General features: G+C 38.1%; 1 protein-coding gene across 1 annotated transcript in view; it reads right to left on the bottom strand.

The window, feature by feature from the left end:
* The window catches only part of PRSS12 (serine protease 12), a 95,560-nt gene that overhangs the window by 49,247 nt on the left and 25,412 nt on the right, over nucleotides 1-20,901 (bottom strand). The window contains exons 3-5 of the mRNA XM_074275240.1: nucleotides 14,992-15,173; nucleotides 9,263-9,413; nucleotides 4,770-4,948 (exon numbers count right to left, since the gene is read on the bottom strand). Of these exons, the coding sequence (XP_074131341.1) occupies nucleotides 4,770-4,948; nucleotides 9,263-9,413; nucleotides 14,992-15,173 (512 nt within the window). The remainder of the gene's footprint in view (nucleotides 1-4,769; nucleotides 4,949-9,262; nucleotides 9,414-14,991; nucleotides 15,174-20,901) is intronic.

Here is a 20,901-nt window from a genome sequence, read left to right as displayed (position 1 = left end):
AAAAATAGGTTTTTAGAAGCAGGGAGGTCAGTTTATTGTCCACTTTTTCAGTCATGTTTGATCCTTCATGACACTATTTGGGTTTTCTTTGTTCTTATGGCTTTTTGTCCACTTAATAGCATTTTATTTTTTTTCCAATATAGTAAAGATAGTTTTCAACATTTATTTCTGAAAGACTTTGGGTTTCAAATTTTTCTCCTTCTATCCTTTACTTTCTTCCTCCCCAAGATAGCAAGCAATCTGATGTAGATGTCCAATCCTTTTAAACATATTTCCATATTTGTCATCAACATTTATTTGTGTAAGATTTTGAATTCCACAGTTTTCTCCTTCTATTCCTTCCTTCCCTCCTTTTTAAGACACCAAGCTATCTGATATAGGTCATACATGTACAATCATGTTAAATATATTTCCTTATTGGTCATGTTGCGAAAGAAGAATCAGAACAACAGGGAAAAACTATGAGAAAGAAAAAACAAAAAGTAAATTATAAAAAAGTGAAAATAGTATGCGTCAAATATTACACAAATAGTGTGTAATAGTATATTTCAATTAGATAGTTCTTTCTCTGAACGTCAATAGCATTTCCATCACAAATCTTTTAGAATTGTCTTGGCACTATATTGCTGAGAAGAACTAAGTCTATCATAGTTGAACATCACATGATGTTGTGATTAATGTGTATTATTCTCCTGGCTCTGCTTACTTTACTCAGTATCAGTTCATGTGAATTTTTCATTTGAGGGTTTCTTTTCAGATATACTGGAGTGGTTTACCTTCTCCAGCTCATTTTACAGATCAGGAAAACGAGGGAAACAGAGTTCAATGACACCCAGGGTCATACAGCTAGTAAATGTCAAAGATCAGATTTGAACTCATGATACCAGGCCCAGTACTATCCACTGAACTAACTAGCTGCCCCAGGAAGCTTAGTTAGGAGGATGTAATATTATATATAGCTAGGGGTGGTGAGGATAAAGAACAGGAGATGAAAGAGAAGATAGAATCAACAAAACTTGGCAAATGAGTAGCTTTGGAAAGTTAGGGAGAAAAAAAGAATTGAAAAATACTGTAAAGTTATGAATATGAGATTGTTGGAAACCTTGGAAACAGTTTCAATAGATGGACTTGGAAACCACTAGTCAAGTCTGTTGCAAGGATTTTTGGGGGGACACATGTTGGATTAGACCAGTGGTCTAATCAAACTCAAGTAGAAACAGAGCCCATTAAGTCTATTACCTAAATATCCCTACAAGTCACATAGTGAATTTAAAAAGCTGATATCAACATTATCTTGTTTTACTGTATTTTTATTTTATGTAATGTTTCCCAATTGCATTTTTAACCTCATCTGACCAAACTTGGGAGTGTTCTGGGTTGCCTGTTCAATGCCTCTGGTCTAGCTGGTCATTGAGATTCTTTCCAGCATTGACAGTTTGTGATTTTTGATCTGTGATTTAACAGTTCTGAAATCATTGATGTACTTTGAAGAATGCGGTTTTAATTAGGTATTTGGAAGCTAAATGTCAAGACACTAAGATAGGATTGGGTTTTCAGAGAGCCTAGACTATTCTTTCCAAGAGTTTGATGGTACAAAGGAGATCTATCTATCTATCTATCTATCTATCTATCTATCTATCTATCTGCAGGAGTAGCAGGGTCAAATGAAGACTTTTTTTTTTTTTTAAGGATGGGGAAGACCTAGACATGTTTGTAGGTAGGTGGTTTAGGTTGATAAGAAGAGACTGAAGATGAAAGATAGAAAGGGAAATAACTCTTAAGGAAGCTTGTAAAAGAGGAGAGAAGAAATAGGATCAAAGACTCAAGTATAATTCAAGGGAATTCAAGGAGAAAAATTTCTCAAAGATGATGAGCCATCTTTTCTTTAGAGAAAGGAATAATGTTTCTTGGGATAGTGATAAATAAATCTTAATATTAAATGTAGGATGGAAAATGGATAAATTCTCAATTTATTAGAGCAACAGATACCATTGGATTGAAAAATAATAAGGTTTTAGGAACACCCAACATATAAACTGTTTTTATCGGTCTTTATAACACTGATGATTTGGGCTGATCTCTGACTGCCCTTCAGTTTATCCACTTATGTGACATACAAGGCATATTTCTCAAACTCTGGCTGCTATGAATAATGACAGTTCCCACTTGTCTATCTCTTTAAGGCTTGTAGAGCACTTACCCCCAGAGATTATGAATGGGGAGGGCGGGGATTATTATTATGTGTTTTACACATGGGAAAGATGAGAGTCAGAAAGGTGAGCTGACACCTCTGTGCTTACACAGATGGTAAGTGCCAGAGCCAGGCCTTAAACTGGCCAATGGTTAGAGTGTTGAGCTTAGAGTCAGGAAGCCACCCTGAGTTCAAATCTGGCCCTCAGACTCTGCACAAGTCATTTAATTTCTGTTTGCTGCAGTTTCCTCATCTTTAAAATGGAGTTAATAGGGGCAGCTAGGTGGCACAGTGGACAGAGCACCATCCCTGAAGTCAGGAAGACTTGAGTTCAAATCTAGTCTCAGACACTTAACATTTCTTAGCTGTGTGACCCTGGACAAGTCACTTTTGCATCAGCAAAAATAAAATGAAATAAAATAAAATGGAGTTAATAACAACATGTCCCTCCCAAGGTTGTGATGAGGATCAAGTGACAAAATAATTATAAAGCTCTTAGCTCAGTGCCTTGGCACATCATGGGAGCTTAATTTATACATACATGCATATATATATATATATATATATATATAGTTGCTCTAAGTACAGTGATCCTAGTTGGCCCCAAGTCAAAATGAGCTATTAACAACCAGCATTTATTAAATATACATTAAGGGTCAAGTATTGTGTAAGGAATGATGATAAAAGATAAAAGCAAACCCATCCCTGCTGTCAAAGAGTTGATATATTTTAATAGAGATAGGGTGAGGGGCACAAAACTATTCAAACATAATATTTACAAAATACATGCAAAGCAGAAACAAGGCAACCTTGGGTTTGAGTGATACTAGAAGCTGGAGTAGAGAGGGTAGGAGACCAGAAAAGATGAATTGGAGAAGATGGTCCTTGAGCTCAGTCTTGAAGGAAATTGGAAATTCAAAAGAAAAAGATAAAAAGAAGAAATATGTTCCAAGCACAGCAACAATCAGTGCAAAAACATGGAGGAAATGGATAGTGTTGCATGTGAGGAACTGCAAGGAGATCAGTATGTTTGGTTAAGTCACAGAGAGTAAGAAGGCTGGAAAAGGAGAAAAAGGCCATGTGGTGAAGAGCTTTCCATGTCAAAAACTGGAGTTTATATTTGCTCCAAGAAGAAATAGATAGCCACTAGAGTTGATTGATAAGGGGATGACATAGGCAGACTTGCACTTTAGAAAAATCCCTTTGATATCTGTGTGGAAAATGGATTGAATAGGGAAGATTGGAGGTTCTCCTTCATTAGACTGAATTCTTCAAAGGCAGGGGTTATCTTTTGCCATTCTTTGTAACCCTACCACTTAGCACTGACATATAATAATGCCTGACATATAATAAGTGCTTTATAAATTTTTGTTGACCGATTGACTAGAGGTACAGAGACAAAATAAGAGGCAACTGCAATAATTCAGGTAAGAGGTGATGAAGAACTGAATTATAGTGGTGACTATGTAAGTTGGGAAGAGGAGACATAATAATAATAATAAATGACTAGCATTTATATAGAGCTTCAGTGCTGGCAAAATTGCTCTACAATTATCTCATTTTATCCCCACAATGACTTTGTGAGATAGGTGCTATTATTAGCCCCATTTTGCAGGGAAGGGAACCGAGGCTAAGAAATATTAAATGATTTTCCAGGACTACACAGGATTTGAATTCAGGGTTTATTATTTCAGGACCAGAACTCTGTCCACTGTGCTATCTCATTGCCTTTAATATGAGAAAAAAGTGTGGAGGAAGGAACGAGATTTATCAACTGACTAGATATATGGAGAGTGAGGAGTCAAAGAGAACACCATGGTAGCTAACTTAGGGAGGGGAATGATGGTGGGTGCCCTTGACAGACATAGGAGAAGTTTGGAAGAGAAGCATATCTAGAGAAATAGAAAATGAGCTCTCTTGTCACTCATTGACTTTGAGATGTGTCTGGAGCATGCGTGTGTTGTCTAATAGGCAGTTAGTGACATTAGACTAGAGCCCAGGAGAGAGACCAGAAATATGGCGTCTGGGAATGAACATGTTACAGGTTATAACTGAACACATGGGTGCTAATGAGGTCACCACAGGAAGAGTCATCTGTCAGCAGCTGTTACTCAGTGAATGTGGAAATTAGGCTCCTACCAGAGTCTACCTACCATTTCTCTGAAGGCAAAAGTCCTACTGGAGGTTCTAAAATCTGCCTTTTAAAACATGGGAGCAGATGAATGAACATTATTATAATTATTAACACTGTTCTTTGGTGTTGCTTGTTCAGCATGCAACAAAGTAATAATATACCCTTCAATCAAGTCAGTACTAAGGGCTTACTGCATGCAGGATACTATGTTAAAGGCAGAGTTAAAATTGAAATAACAGTTGCCATCTTAAAAAACTAACTTCCTTTGAACCCAAAGACCAACCATCTTCATGGCCAGAAAAACAGACACAGTAGCTGTTGGACCAATCAAAACTCGCTTTTATGCATAGATTTGTTTTCTCCCATGTTTGATGAGAAGGGGGTAGGAAGAACAGGGATGGTACCAAGTGGTGAAGCTTGGCTTGCCGTTGCTGGCCTGCATACCTGTCAGAGGGGTGCATGAGACGCCCGCATCCTCCCGGTGGTCACAGTTGTGTTCTCTCCAGGAACTCTTGGGACACTCCTCTAGGGAAAGCTCATTTCCTGTACATTGTACTTCATCCAATATGATGGAGCCTGATCCTTGCCCAAAATGGGCCCGGGACCATGCTTTGGCAACCCCACTAAATCAACCAACAAACAAAACAATCAAGAATTACAAGTATGACCCAGGCATGTGCTCAAGCAACAGTGTTTTTGACAGAGACATTGATCATGTGCAAAAGAAGGGTCCTGGATGTTTGTTATAAAGGTTTATGGCATTTGTTTGTATGTCCTCATTTAACAGGACTACATTCCACTAGAATAATCTATTAGGGAGTTGGTGGTGTAGTGGATAGAGTAAAAGACTTGGAGTACAGAAGATCTGCTCCTGTTTCAGACACCTAACCAGCTATGTAACCTGGAAAGTTACTTAACCTTCCCCACCCTCAATTTCCTCACCTGTAAAATGGAGATAATAATAATAACTTATTTCATATAAGATAGTTATGAGGATCAAATGAGGTAACATAGATAAAGCACTTTGCAAATTTGAAAGTGCTATATAAGTGTTAACATTAATATTTATATTTTAAGATATTACCCATCTCTTAGTGTAATGAATTTCACTTTTCCTAGTATTTAATAGTTCTTAATTATATTCAGGATTGTGATGGTAAATGTTTAACAATTGACTTTCCCCCAAAAAATGTACATACACCATATATTTCTTTCATCAACTTCTTTTTTTTATTTTAAAATTTTTTAGGTTATACATGTACATTCATTTTTTCACATATTTCCAGATGAGTCATATGGAGATAGAAAAATCCTTCTATCACCTTTTTAAGTTTACACAGTCAACAAAATTAGAAACCAAGCCTTGATTTCTAGCCTTTGCTGATGATGTCCCAGATGTAAATGCTCACATTGTCATCTTAACAATGGGCTCTCAGGAGATGGTACACCCTGGCTGTAGTGCCTCCTGGTTATATTTATCCTAAACTTATCTAACCACCAGATGCTGTAGATTTGGGACAGATTCAGCGATCATAGCATCAAAGGTTCATAGATGAGGGCTGGCAGGGATGTTAGTCAAGGAATTAAGTCCAATCCTTTCATTTTATAAATAAAAAATCCCGAGATTCAGAGAATAAGTGATTTGATCAGGGTCACAATCATCTGATTGATTCTGACTCCTTCATTTTAGAAAGTCAAGGCCCAGAAGTGAAAAAAAATCTGTTTCAATATCACATAACCCTCACAAGACTGAATCTCAACTATCCAGACTTTTCTCAAATTTAAAACACCCCCCACTCCAGGTTCTGGTGATATAAGTCCACAACATAACTTGTGGTTCTAATGTGTACCTTCTTCATCTTTATCTCATCTGACTGAAGGCACTGATAGTTTATTTGCCCATGTTCTCCCCATTGAACATTTGCATCCCCTCTTTTCTGAGCATTTTCTAACTCCTATGATAGCTTATTCGAATGAAACCTTGGAATTTTAAAGGGTCACAGAGCAAGAGCTGGAAGAGAGGCCATTTTATCCAATGTTCTCATTTAACAAATGAGAAAACTGAAGCCCAAGGAGAGGAAATGATTTAGAATTATAGGTCTAGAGTTAGAATAGATCTTAAAAATCCTCATTTTGTAGGTAGTCAAACTGAGGCTAGACAAAGTTAGTAGATTTGCTTAAAGTAATACCAGTGGTACAGTGAAGAGAATACTAGACTTAGGGTCAAGAGGGACCTGAGTTCAAATGTGGCCTCAGAGATGATAACCTGTGTGATCTTCAGAAGTCATTTAAACATTCTTTGCCTCAGTTCCTTTATTAGTAAAATGAGTCACAACACAGGAGAGATGACTGACGTCAATTTGTGGGATAAAGAGAAAAAGATGTTGTATGTGGGGATTGCAAGGTGTGTAAGAGAAATAATACTTAGTAAAGCTGGGAATGTAGATTGGGGCTGCAGTGAGAGGTTTGTACTTGATTCTAAAAGTAATAGGGAATTGTCAGGAAGGAAAAAAAAAATCAAGCATTTATTAAGCACCTACTATCTACTATGTGCCTGGCACTTTGCTAGGTGCTAGGGATACAAATACAAGCAAAAGAAGACAGGCTCTGTGTTTAAGGAGTTTACATTTTAATTAAGACAGCACACAAAGGAAAGCTGAAAATTGAGGGAGAGGGTAAAGAGTACAATAAAGGGATAGCTTTAAAATTTGGAAGTCAGGAGCAGGGACATTAGGGGAATGAGGACCACTTGAGATCTTCCATGAAAAGGAGAACTCATAAAGAACTTATTAATGCAAAAACGAGACTTGACAGAAAGTTATTCCCAAATTGAGAAGATCACAGGTATTTGATGTTCCAGAGTCAAGAAGGCAAGAGGAAATTGGGGGAAATTCCAAAATGGGACAGTGTTAGAGGCAGGATTGTGAAGTCCAGAATGCAGGAACAGGCTCAGAAAGGAGGGGCCCTCATCAGGGTCCTTATGGCCAAGGGATAACTGCTTTTTAAATAAGAGCATTGGGTTTTTAAATAGTCTGTTTTTCATTTTTAAAATTTATTTTTAGCTTTTAAAAAAAATCCAAATTCTCTTCTTCCATATTTTTTTAATTGTTGTTGTTGTTTTTTTTTTAAATGAATAACCTACAATCAGACCAACTATTCATTGCTAGGAGTCATAAGGAGTTCCTCAAGGACCCTCTCATTCTCTAAAAGCCAAAAGGGATTTAGACATCAGGGGAGAAAATTACTCACAGCTCCAGAAAGACTAATGGGTCTTAGAGAGCAGGGACTATTTTACTTTCATATCTATATGCCTTACCAAAGTCTTAGTGCTCAACAGGTCTTTAATAAATGCTGTGGAATGATTGATTGATGAGAAATTAATCAGGTTCTTAGAACCTGAGTTCTAAGTGGGTATAGAATTGATCTCATCAGTCCTCTCTTTGACACGCTGGCACTGAGACACTGGACAAGTCCCTAGCCCTCTCAAGGTACTATGGAGTTCTCTCTTAGCTTAAAAAGGCCAAGATCTCTCATCGCATCCAGGGCCATCTCTAGTCATCCTGGTCACTGGACCCAGAGGGTTATGGAGGGGAAAGTGAGGCAGATGACCTTGCCTAGCCCTCCCTCACTTCAATCCAATTCTCTTCGAGAACCAAGGACAAACAACAACAACCAGTTGGCAGGGGAGGTGTGGCCCTTGCATTGGAAGAGAAGTAAGCCCCTCCCCCATTGAAATCACAAGACAGTAACTAGTGTTTTGGCAAATATTTTCACAACACAAAGGAATCTCACCATTTGTTCTTCCATGCAATCACTGGGCTGTTAATACAGCTGAATATTTTAAAGTTCTTTTCAGTTTTCTTCCAGTGAACAAAAGACTCCCTGAAGACAATATTTTCGCATGATATTTAGGAATACAAGGCAAAAATGGATATTTTGATGACTATGGGAGGAGAGATAAATAAGTGTTCCTTACACCCCAAAGTCACCTATGAATTCAGAGTAATTCCATCTGTTGGGAGTTGAGAATAATTGAATGCATACTAAATATGTTTACACTTAATACTATGGTGAAATTAAGAAAAAGACGTTTAGTTTAGAGCCAGTTTAGAGAAACAAAAGATCAAAAGACCTCAGAAATCAGAGAACTAAAGAGGCAGCTGGGTAATTCTGACAAAGGATGAAGGAAGAATGAGAGGCTGCTAGAAACAGCCATCCATTAAAAAGCATTCATTAAACATCTACTATGATTCAACCACTATTCTGAGTACTGGGGCATCCAAGTAAAAGACAAAAGTAATCTCTACTGAGAAAAAAAAAAAATCTGCATTCTAACAGTAGAGCCAACAAGTATCTAGTTTATGCAGAATACTTTGAAAGACAATAAATAGAAATACATGGAAATAATATAAATATGAGCTAATTGGCCAAAAGAGGCACTTGCAATGAGGCTTCAAGAAAGGTCTCCAGCATCAGAGGATGGTGCTTGGGCTTTATCTTGAAAAAATAGAGGGACTCCATATTAGATGGGTATGAGAAGACAACAAACTCCAATGTGAGCCAGGAAAGCTCAGTTGGGAAGATGGAATAGTTCTAAGGGGCCCAGAGAAAGCCTAATCTCAGAAAAGACTCAGACAGAGAAAAGTATCCCTTCATGCAATGCAAAGGCCAGCGAGTGCAGCACAAGGAACAAAGGGGGCAATGTGTGTCAGAAGGTCAGAGTTCAGATGCCTCAAATGCAATGTGCATACTGTGTGAACACAGACAAGTCATGATCCTTCCCTCAGCCTCAGCTTCCTCCCCTATAAAATAAGATTGGACCAGATGATCTCATGGATCTGTGAGTCTGGTCTTTTGTAGCAGATTGGAAAAGGACAGTCTTTGGATTTGAATTTCCAATGTACAAACAAACAAACAAGTAAAGCAAGAAGCCAAACCTCAGGCCAAGCTGGCGGCAGACCACTTCAGCATCTGCATCATCCCACTGGTCATCACACACCGTCCCCCACTGCCCCGCATGGTAAAGTTCCACTCGGCCCTCGTGGTTGCTGCGCCCACCAACAAGCCGCACCAGTGTCCAGGAAGGAGCTGTGGACCCAAAGAAAGAAAAAGGACAGCAGTGTCACAGTGAGCAGGAGCCTGTCACCCTCACAGAAGGATGACAGAGCACTCGAGGGTGGGCGGCAACAGGGAGGGAGCCAGGTGAGAGCAGAGCCAGACCTGGGCAAGGGAAACATTCCTCATTTCAGGGATGATGACACAAGTGTTTCTGAAGCAGGCAGGACACAGGCCATTCTTAGAAGCCTACAGCAAATATGGGAGCAGAAAAAGGACCCATAATCAGAAGAGCTGGAGCTCACGGAATGGCAGAGAGGGAAGGCACCCCAGGCTTATCTAATGACAGCCTCTCATTTTAAAGATGACTTAGACACAGAGAGAGGAAGGAAAGCCTCTTGGATATAGTAGTAAGTGGCAGGACTGGGATTGAAGCCTTGTCTTCTAACTCTAAACCCAATGCTCTTTTTACTATTAGCCTATATATATAAATTTATTTTTTCTTCTCTCTCTCTCTCTCTCTCTCTCTCTCTCTCTCTCTCTCTCTCTCTCTCTCTCTCTCTCTCTCTCTCTCCCCCTCCGTCTTTTTTTTTTTTTTTGGTGGGGCAATTGGAGTTAAATGACACCAGAAAGTGTTAAGTGTCTGAGACCAGATTTGAGATCAGGGCTTCCTGACTTCAGAGCTGGTACTCTATTTATTCACTGTGCTATTCTAGTTATTTCCAAAATAAATTTTCTTTACTTTAACAAGAGAATCCAATTCCTAGACTTTTTTTTTTACCTGCACTGTTATTATGAGCCATGACCATCCATTCACCCAATATATTATTATTAATTATGCCATTTGTCCTATTAGTCCTGATGCTTTCAAAGCTGCCTCATTTCTAGGGAGTGTTTTATTAATAAGACCAGCAAGAGTTCTAAATCAGGAGAGGATAAGGTCCCAACACATGATTTCATTGATAAAGAGAACTCTTGGAGCAGGAAACTCCCTCTACAAATGTAGGTAGGACTTGAACCCTGGTCTTCCTAGCCCTCTCATCCTTTACCAGATCTTGTCCCTGGCTTGCTCCATACCTTTGGGCTCTTTTCCTTCTCTTTATGGGCTGCTAAATGGAGCTGGAGAAAGTCACTGAATGATGCTGATGAAATACATTATAAAATTCATACTATCCATCTTTAATTGGGCCCTCATTTAATATGATAATCCTGTTATTGTTCCCTATTTGATTCCCTGCAAAAGCTATTTTAAATGTTTTATTCCTGTTTCAAGTCTCTCATATCTCACCCTTTCTGATAAGATTCTTACCTCTTGGGGCAGCTGGATGGCATAGTGAATAGAGCACCAGCTCTGAAGACAGGAGGACCCAAGTTCAAATTTGGCTTCAGACATTTAACATTTCCTAGCTGTATGACCCTGGGCAAGTCACTTAACCCTAATTGCCTCAGATATATATATATATATATATATATATAAAATTGAAGTCACTCTCTATGAGTTCCCCCTTTTCCTCTTCTCTTCATTTCAAAACCACTTGATATTATTTCCCACTCTCATCTCTTTTCCCCAGTTTCTTCTTCACTACTACTACCACCAGCAGCAGCAACAATGGCAGCAGCAGCAGCAGCAACTTAGCTTAGTATAGTGCCTGGCACATAGTAACATAAATTGTTATGGATTGAGTGATTGATTGATTGGTAACCTCAACAATTTCCATAGGCTCAGTTGTTCTCTTTATGTAGATGATTCTCAGATCTACATATCAAGCCCCAGTATCTCCCTTGAAAGTCAGTCCTGCATCACCAATTGTAATTGCCCACTGGATATTTCAATATGGAAGTTCAGAGACATGTAAAACCTACCAAATCCAAAATGGAGCTCATCTTTCCCCTCAACCTTCCTTTCTTCCAAACTTCCCCCATTCTTCAAGTCTCCTACATCCATAATATGTTATCCCCAACTCATCCCTTTCCCTCACTCCATATATCAAGCCAATGGACAAATCTCACCATTTCTATCTCCCTGAACTCTCTCCTCAAGTCTCTTTTCACTATTCACATAGTCATCACCTTAGTTCAGGCTCCCAATCCCTGGATTTTTGCAACAAACTCTGAAGTGGTCATCTTACTCAAATCACTGACTATTCCAGTCGACCTCACACATGCTATTATGATTTTCCTTAAGCACAGATTTGGTCATGTCATTCCCCTGCTTAAGAACTTCCAGTGGCTCCCTATTGTCTCTAAGATCAAACATCAACTCATCTGCTTACATTTTAAAGACTTTCATCACCTACAATCTACTTTTTTAACTGCATCATACATAACTGTGAAGCACTCACTCTATGAGCTAGATCAACTGGAATTCTTTGTGTTCATCCCACACAACATTCTGCTCTCCATAATTATATCTGTTTATGGACTGTGCCCAAAGCCTGGATCCCACTCCTTTGCTTCTGCAGCAGAGTCCCTCTTTTCTTTCTACATGTAGTTCAAGCACTATCTCTGATATAAGGCCCCTCTTCACGCACCCAATAGCCAGTATATTTATATATATATATATTCTCTTCATGTTTATTCTGCATGTGGTTACAAAAATCCCAGTTTAACTATTCCTTGAGAGTAGGAAAGATTAATTCTTTGTATTTGAATTCCTAACACCTTATGCAATGCCTCATACAGTGCCACTTAGAAGACAAGCAATAAATTTTTGTTGATTGATGATTCCTGATACATAGATTGCATTTCCAGTAATAACATAATGAGTAATTCTAATAAATTATAACAGCTTGGTGGAAATCACTTACATGATTCTTTTTAAAGGCATAGAAAGGAATAACAATTTTTTCCCCCTGAGGCTGGGGTTAAGTGACTTGCCCAGGGTCACACAGCTAGGAAGTGTTAAGTGTCTGAGATCAGATTTGAACTTGGGTCCTGCTGAATTCAGGGCTAGTGCTCTATCCACTGCACCACCTAGCTGCCCCTGGAATAACAAGTCTAATAATCATATAGTTCATTCTTAAATGCTATTTATTGATTGAAGCAATATTGGAAAATTTTCATTAGAAATATAAATTTTTTTTAAAAAGACAATAAAAATCTTAGAAATATAAGGTGCCTGAAAAGTCTCAGTGATATACAAGTCATTTGGGTTTCCCAAGTCTAAGTCAACTGAGATCTCAATTGGTCTTCCTACCAATTATTTTAATTAAAGCCTTGAACATCTGCACTATATTTGCCTTCTCCCCCCAAAAAATCTTCCTCCAATGTCTTACCCCAGACGGAGGTGATCATGAGCTCCAAAAGGAGCTCTGTCCAACTTCGTTTTGGTAAGTGTTACCAAAAGAGCTTAAAGGGCATCAAACCCAGGTACAAGGAAGAGCTGCACACCTATGTCATCTCTCTGAGCTTCATAAATGGGGACATTACTACCTATTCACCAAAGGATTGTAAGCCTCAGATGAGATTACATTGCTCACACAAATATTATTTCTTATTATAGGAATGGGGTGGGGCTTAAAACATGCAAAGGCATAAGAAATTGATTATTACTTCTAGGTATAGGACTGGATCAAGAAAGACTGCATAGAGAAATGGGACTTGATCTAGGTTTTGAAGGGAGAGGAAAAGTTCAACCAGTTGAAATGGGAAAGGAGTATGGTCCATATATAAGGACCTATATAAATACAAATTTATATAATAAATTATATAAAATAATAATAAATAATATAATATAATAACTAAATATAAATTCAAGGAATCAACAGAAGCCAAAATGGTTCTGACTACTTATAGTATGTCTGGAACAGAGAGCATGTGAGTAGGAATATTGTGAAATAAATATGGAGATTTTTGTCTGAGCCTCAATGTAGATGGACTTTAAGATCATGCTAAAGAGTCTGCATTTTACATTACTGACCAATGCCTATCTAAAAGAGTGTAGATTATATATGTGTAAACGAATATGTATATATTATAGGCATGTAGGCATATGTATCTGTGTATGTAGATATATATGCTTGTGAATATGTGTTTTTATGTGTATATAAATTATACCTGTACTTAACAACTTAGCTTGTTTGAGAGAAGTGAGGAGAGACAAAAGAGGGGGAAAAAGAATAAAGTAAAAATTGCATAGCAGTGAGCAAAAGAATAACCTACAAGGAAGCAAAGATGGACAGTTATGAATAAAATCTCTTACATTATTATATATACTCTCTTGAAATGGAAATTTATTGTTATATATTTTGAATTCTCTCTGATGTTCTGTTGGGCACATGATAATGTTTTGTTTTGTTTTTTCTTTTCTGTCTTTCTTTTTCTATTTTATTTCTTCTTATTTTGTATTTAATTTTAAATAAATATATATTTTTTAAAAGAGCATAGATTGGCAAAGTGAAAGTATCAAAACTTTTAACAAGTTGTTTTAACAAGTTAATAAGTTTTAACAAGTTAACCAGATTTAACAAGATCATCTTGGAAACTATATGAAGAATAATTTGAAGAGAAAAGAGAATGGAGGCAAGAAGACCAATTAGGAATGTTCTGTTGACTAGACAAAAGGAGGAGAGGACCCATACTCCAATTATAGAGAGGAGGGAAGGAGATTGTTTTCAGAGATGCTATAAATACAAAAGAGTAATGTACTGGCAGTTGATGAGATGTGGGGGATGAAGGGTCAAGGATTATAGGATTTGGAAATGGTAGGCATCTTGGAGACCAGTGAGTCCAACCCCCTCGTTTTACAGAAGAAACTAAAGATGAGGGGGGGAAAGTGACCTGTCTAAATTCACACAGGAAGTCAGTGACAGAGCTAAGATTTAAATCCAGGTCTTTAGATTCCAAAAATGCTCTTCCCATGATGCCAAGCTCCCAAGAGAAAGACTGCCTATGATTTTTTTTTAATCTATTGAAAAGAAAATATTCTGAAAATAACTTCATGAAAACCAAGGAAATTGTGATTCAACTCTTAGCTATACTATGAAGATTTCAGAAGACTATAAATTTTGACATTTCAAAATTATACTGAATTTAAAATAAGTATTCTAAGAAAAGAACCAAGACAAATCTAGTCGTTTGTAATTATAACAATAGCTTAAATGTATATTATGTATGCATATATGTATATATATAACATTTTAGCTGTTATACATGTATATATGAATACATATTTTAACAATTGTTATATGTCTATATACATACATAATATGTATTTCAGCAGTTGCTACATGTGTATGTTATATATGACATATCATATATTAGCAATATATTATTAACCATATATAAGTAATATATAATGTGTAGAATATTATATAAATACATATATAATCTCATTTTAAAGTTCATGAAGCATTCTATCTACATTATCTCATTTAACTCAGTGAGTTACTAAAGGTATTCTCATCCCCATTTACAGCTGAGCAGCCTGAGTCTTAGAGAGGTTAGGTAATTTGTTGGTGATATCTTTGCTAATAAGCATCAATGGCAGGATTAGAAATCTGGTCCCTCCTGATTCCATATCATGTGCTCTTTTTGCTAAACATGGCTGCTTCTCTGTGCTGAAAACACACTAAAATTGAAAGCAGAAAATTCTTGGATATCATTGTGGTACCCTGGTAAAAACTGCACAAGACTGCAGCTGCCATCTTCTGTGGACATGTCCCCTGAGGCCCAGTGGTGGCTCGTTCACAAAGCAGGATGTTGTCTTCATCCCCTTGGCAGTGGATGTTGCTCCAGTGAATGGGAATGAGTCCCAGTTCAGAAATTGGGGTCTGTTTGGCTATCCCTTTGGCCCTGGGAGGGAGAAAGCCACAGTTAAGTTATGAAATAAACCTCCAAGCATGTGGGTTTGGGAACATGAGAAGGATGGGGAGGAGGAGAAGGAAAGGGGAAAGAGCTTTCAAGGGAATTAAGATGTCAGATCAAAGCTTGGGCAAACAACCACAATAACTTCATTCTTTTCACTGGTTCTGCAAGACTTTTAATTTTTACAGACCTTCTAAAATAACACTAGCTCTTTAATTTGGGGGCTGAAAGAGATCCTTGCCAATAGCCCCTAATTAAAGGGGAGAAATCAACATGGTTTTCAAAGCACAGAGCTAACCACATTGCCCTCCTACTCAATAAACTCCAGTGGCTCCCTATTTATTACCTCTGCTATGCAATAGAAACTGCCCCGTCTGGTAGTGAAAGTTCTTCTTCCTGCCTTTCCCTTCCACGGTCTAGTCAAACTGTCCCATGCAACTCAGTAATTGTCCCATGCAAATTTTCATCTCCTTGCGTCTGCAGCTTTAAATTCCTAGCTTCTTTTGCAATTCAGTTCAAACACTAACTTCCCTCTGATGGCTATTCCCACTTCCCCCAACCCCCTCTCTACCTTTACATATTTTCTGTTTTTCATGTATTTGTGCACACACACACACACACACACACACACACACACACAGAGTTTCCTCTATTAGAGTATAATCTTCCCAAGGGCAGGAACTATTTCACTTTCTCCTGTTATCTAAGCACCTGCCATGTAGTAGGTGCTTTGTCAGCGCTTGGTTTATAATCAAGCTTCATTTTTCTTTTAATGCATCTGTGATTTCATTAGCATAAAGAAATTCTTCTACCAATGCAGACTGACAGCTGCTTTTTGATAGACTTCTAGAGCAGCTGAGGACACTGAAAGGCAAGTAAGTCACACAGCCACTGTGTGGTACAGGATAGTTTGGAACCCAGATTTTCCTGAATCCTAGCTGGCCCTTTCTGTATGATCTCATGTTGCCTCCTACTCCACTATATCACTGCTTGCTCAATGTCCCTTGTATCACAGGGTAAAAAAAAAAAAATTAATTCATAAACTACCTAAAGGCAGGAACTGCCTTTTTCCTTTGTCTGTATTCCCAGCATTCAGTACAGTGCCTAGCACCTAGTAGGTGCTTAATAAATATATATATTGACTGATGAAGTGACAGGTCGACTTCTCACTTAAATGGTTTCATATCTACAAAGCAGCCCTATTCTATATCTATGTACTATTGGATATTGGTCTCACTGGCCCCCAACTGAACTCATGTCCTTGTCTTAAACAAGAAATGGTGGGAATAGCACTGGCAAAGCTTTGCCCCTAGAAATGGATAGCTTCGCACATTGTACCAATTTCATCTTCAGGAACAAGTTAAGAAAAACAAAACAGAATTATTGGTATGACGGAAAGAAACAATTTAGATTGCATGATAGAATGATCATGGATTTAGAGTCAGAAGGGACATTATAGACCATCATGGTCCAAGGATTTCATTTTATAGTTGAGGAACAGATGCCCAGAGCAGCTAGAGACTTGCCCGAGGTCACACAGTTGGCATGTGTCCCAGGTAAGATTTGTATCTAGATTTTCTTGACTCCACAACCAGTGCCCGTTATACCATACTACCTCTCATTGAGATCTTTAGTCTCACTTAATAATGTCACTAACTAAGCTCTAGGACCCTGGGCAAATGACAATGTCTTTTGGCTTCAGTTTTACCATCAGTAAAATAACTGGGTTTTAAAGAGATCTTAAAGGAGGGAAAGGGACCCACATGTGCACAACTGTTTGTGGCAGCCCTTTTTGTAGTGGCAAGAAAGTGGAACTGAGTGGATGCTCATCAGTTGGGGAATGGCTGAATAAGTTATGGGATATGAATGTTATGGAATATTATTGTTCTGTAAGAAACAATCAGCAGGATAATTTCAGAGAGGCCTGGAGAGACATCAAGTGAAATGAGCAGAACCAGGAGATCATTATAAATGGCAACAACAAGACTATGAAAATCAATTCTGATGGACGTGGCTCTCTTCAACAATGAGATGATTCAAATCAGTTCCAATTGTGGTGATGAAGAGAGCCATCTACACCCAGAGAGAGAACCGTGGGAACTGAATGTGGACCATAACATAGTATTTTCACTCTTTTCATTATTGCTTGCTTGCATCTTCTTCTTCTTCTTCCTTTTTTTTTTTTGCTAGTTTGATTTGATTTTTCTTGTGCAGCACAATAATTGTATAATTATGTATGCATATATTGGATTTAACATATATTTCTACCGTGTTTAACATATATTGGACTACTTGCCACGTAGAGGAGGATGTGGGGGAAAGGAGGGAAAATTGGACACAAGGTTTTGCAAGGGTTAATGTTGAAGAATTGTCCATGCATATGTGTTGAAAAATAAAAAAGCTTTAATAAAAAAAAAAACTAGGTTTATATCAGGTGATCTCTAAATTCTTTTCTAGCTTGTAACACTGGGTAAATGACTTAACCCCTCTGGGCTTTCCTCTGGAAATTGAGGGTTTGGGACTTGAGAGTGTCTAAAGACCCTGCCTGCTCTAAATTTATATCCCTATGATCCTTGAGCTATTACAGGTTGTTAAAGAGCTCTAATTATCCCTCACATTTCATTAGGGCTGAAAGAGCTTTTCTGACAACTATGTAAGCATTAGGACCCCCAATGCACAGATGATTAAACTGAGGCTTAAGCATATTAATCAAGCCACCCATGGGCACAGTCTTAGTCCAAGTTAAACATCCTTTTCGCTCCATCCTCCTCCATAGGAACATAGAGTATTGGAGTTCTACATTTCCAAAGTCCTTTCCAACATTACATTTTTGAGAGAATTGTATATAATTACTGTGATAGCTAGAAGTTAAATAAATGATCTGAGAGATGATCAGTTCCTGATTAAAATAACAAGCCTTGGCAGGAAGAATATGAAGCTGATTACCCAAGAACGGAATCCAGATGGATCCTACTCATCTCATCTAATCCACAGATTTTAGAAATTGCTTTGAATGAATCCAGACTGATATTAATATTCTAAATACTTATGCTAATAGGCAAGGTATCTCTGGAAATCCACCCACCAGACACCACTTTGGATCCTACCAGCAAATGCAGGAATATATTGAAATCTTTCAACAGATGCCATGACTATCCATTATAGCAGCAACAAAGACAGATTAGCCCGAGTGATGAAGCAAGGAAAGAGATGGTATACCGAGGGATAATGAGTAATGTGACTGACTTCTGGGAACTTCATGGCTTTTCCAAATGATAATGATATTAAAAAAAAAAAAAAAAAAAGAAACCACTCTTAGCCATTACTTTAGCTTTGTGCTCCTCATTATTTTATGGAGAACTCACCCAAGGCAAGAGCTCACAAGATAGTCAGAAAAAACAATACAAGGACACTGTCAAGGTCTCGCTTAAGAGCTTTAGAATCAATTGTATGACATGGGAGACACCGGCATAGGACTGCCCAGCATGGGCCCTCATCAGAGAAGGTACTGTGTTCTCTGAACAAAGTAGGACTAAATTAGCTTTAGAAAATATTCAAGATGCTCAAAGTTGGAGCAGTCACCCCAAATGTTCATAGGAACTATTTGTGCCCAATCTGTGGTAGAGCGTTCTGAATTAATCTGACCAGCCACAGTTGGATACACTGCAACGCAACTCTAATATGCTGATGTCATTTTGGTCCCCTTTGGGAAGAAAGGACAACAACCAACCAACCAGGCTTGCAGAAAGGGTCGACTTGCCCTGAATCACACAACTATTAAGTATCTGAGGCAAGATTTGAACTTGGACCTCTCCGAGTCAAAGTTCTCCATGCACTATGCCATGATCCCTCTCTTCTCTAAAAGTCTCCAATTCAGTCTCAGTATTTTGCTCTTTTTTCCTTCATGCCTCATTTATAAGATGGGTTTTTCCTCTTTAGAAATGAATTTTTAAAAAAGGAAATAATTTATTCACATCTCATTTATGCACAGGCTCCTAGCTGGAAGGGACTTTGGTGGTCATTTAGCTCAATCTTCATTTAAGAAAAACTGGAATTTGGAGAAGGTCCAGAGTCTAGCTCAAGACCATAAAGGGAATAAATATAATAATGATAATAATAATAATAAATAGAAACAAGAACTACAAACACTAAAGATTCATACCGAGATATAGCAATCTCTGCTCTCAAAGGACTTAAATACTCCCTAGAGTATACAATAGGCACACAGATAAGTACTCCAATCTTCTATGTCATATATATCATATCTATATGATCTTCTAAACCTACTGGGAGCTCTGTTTGCCCATCTGTAAAATGAAAGGGTTTGATATCTAGATCTATGCCTAGACAAGCCTAGGATTCCAATCTATCCAAGCTTGCACATCCTGGGTGATGCTTGTTCACATACCCCTAAAATATGTTCACTGGTAGGATTGGGGAGGCAATCGGGATGAAATGACTCAATATGCACAGGCCTTCCTCACTTTCTGTTGAAATAATGAAGATATTATTGGAGCACATGGTCCACTGGATCATCATCCCCTTTTGTCACTTGACCAAGCATTCTTCTCTTTTGATTATAAAGTGAGAATCCTAGTACCTGGTGAATCAGGGGATGCTTTGCAAAAGGATAGCAGGACCTGAACCCTGAAGGAAGATCAGCATTCTGAGAAGCAAAGGTAATAAGGAAATACATTCCAGAAATGAGGACAGTGTGGATCAATACAAGTAAACATGGAATGGAGTGCTGACAAGGATGGTGTCAATTTCCAGAAGTGTTGATTTCAGGGATGAAGGCCCAGCTTTAATGGAGGCCACAAAAGAATATGTGGTCTCTTCCTCTTCGGAGGTCTTTAAGCAGAGGCTAGGTGACCATTTGTTGGGTACATTATTCTGGGGATTTCTTTTGTGCATGAGTTGGAACAGATAGTTCCTTAGGTCCCTTCCAACTCCCAAATTCTGTGGTTCTGGGGATGGGTGCCAAATATGCAGTAGATGTGCATTTGATTCAGTGGATGCAGGGTAAGAACTAGCTCCCCCCACCCCCCACTCCAAATCCAGGGTTCTTTATTATGTAAAAGCCTGGGGATTTGTAAATCTCTCCCTGCTCCATTCTCAGGAAATAAATCAGTAAGTCTGTTTTCCTAGGTCAGCATCAATTGTCATTTGTCCACACACAACTGGCAATTGGCAAGAAGCATCTGGGAAGCATCTCTCAGCTGTGACTGACTAAAAGGATCTGCCCTTACTGTCTCCTCTTTCCTGAGCAGTAATTATGTTTTTTTCTTTTAATATTTTGTTTATCACAATTGCATGTAAAACATGTTTTTACATTTATTTTTAAAACTTTGAGTTCCAGATTCTCTCCCTTCCTCCCTCCTCACCCCACTCCCATTGAGAAGGCACATGTAAAGTTATGCAAAACATTTTTATAAGTCATGTTGCCAAAAAAACAAAACAAAACAAAACAAAACAAAAAAAACACATAGATTCCTCTCCCCCCAAAAAAGAAATCTCAAGAAAAATAAGGCAAAAAAAGTTATGTTTCAATCTGTATTCAGACACCATCAGTTCTTCCTCTGAATATGGATAATATTTTTCATCATAAGTTCCTTCAGAGTAGTCTTGGATCATCGAATTGCAGTGTATTTAGCAAAGTCATTCACAGCTAATTATCCCACAACATTGCTTTTACTTTATACATAGTACATTTCAC

Source organism: Sminthopsis crassicaudata, chromosome 6, assembly GCF_048593235.1.
Source record: "Sminthopsis crassicaudata isolate SCR6 chromosome 6, ASM4859323v1, whole genome shotgun sequence".
In the NCBI taxonomy this organism is placed as follows: Eukaryota; Metazoa; Chordata; class Mammalia; order Dasyuromorphia; family Dasyuridae; genus Sminthopsis; species Sminthopsis crassicaudata.
The sequence above is the reverse complement of the archived record's forward strand: the minus strand, read 5'-3'. Positions and strand labels throughout refer to the sequence as shown.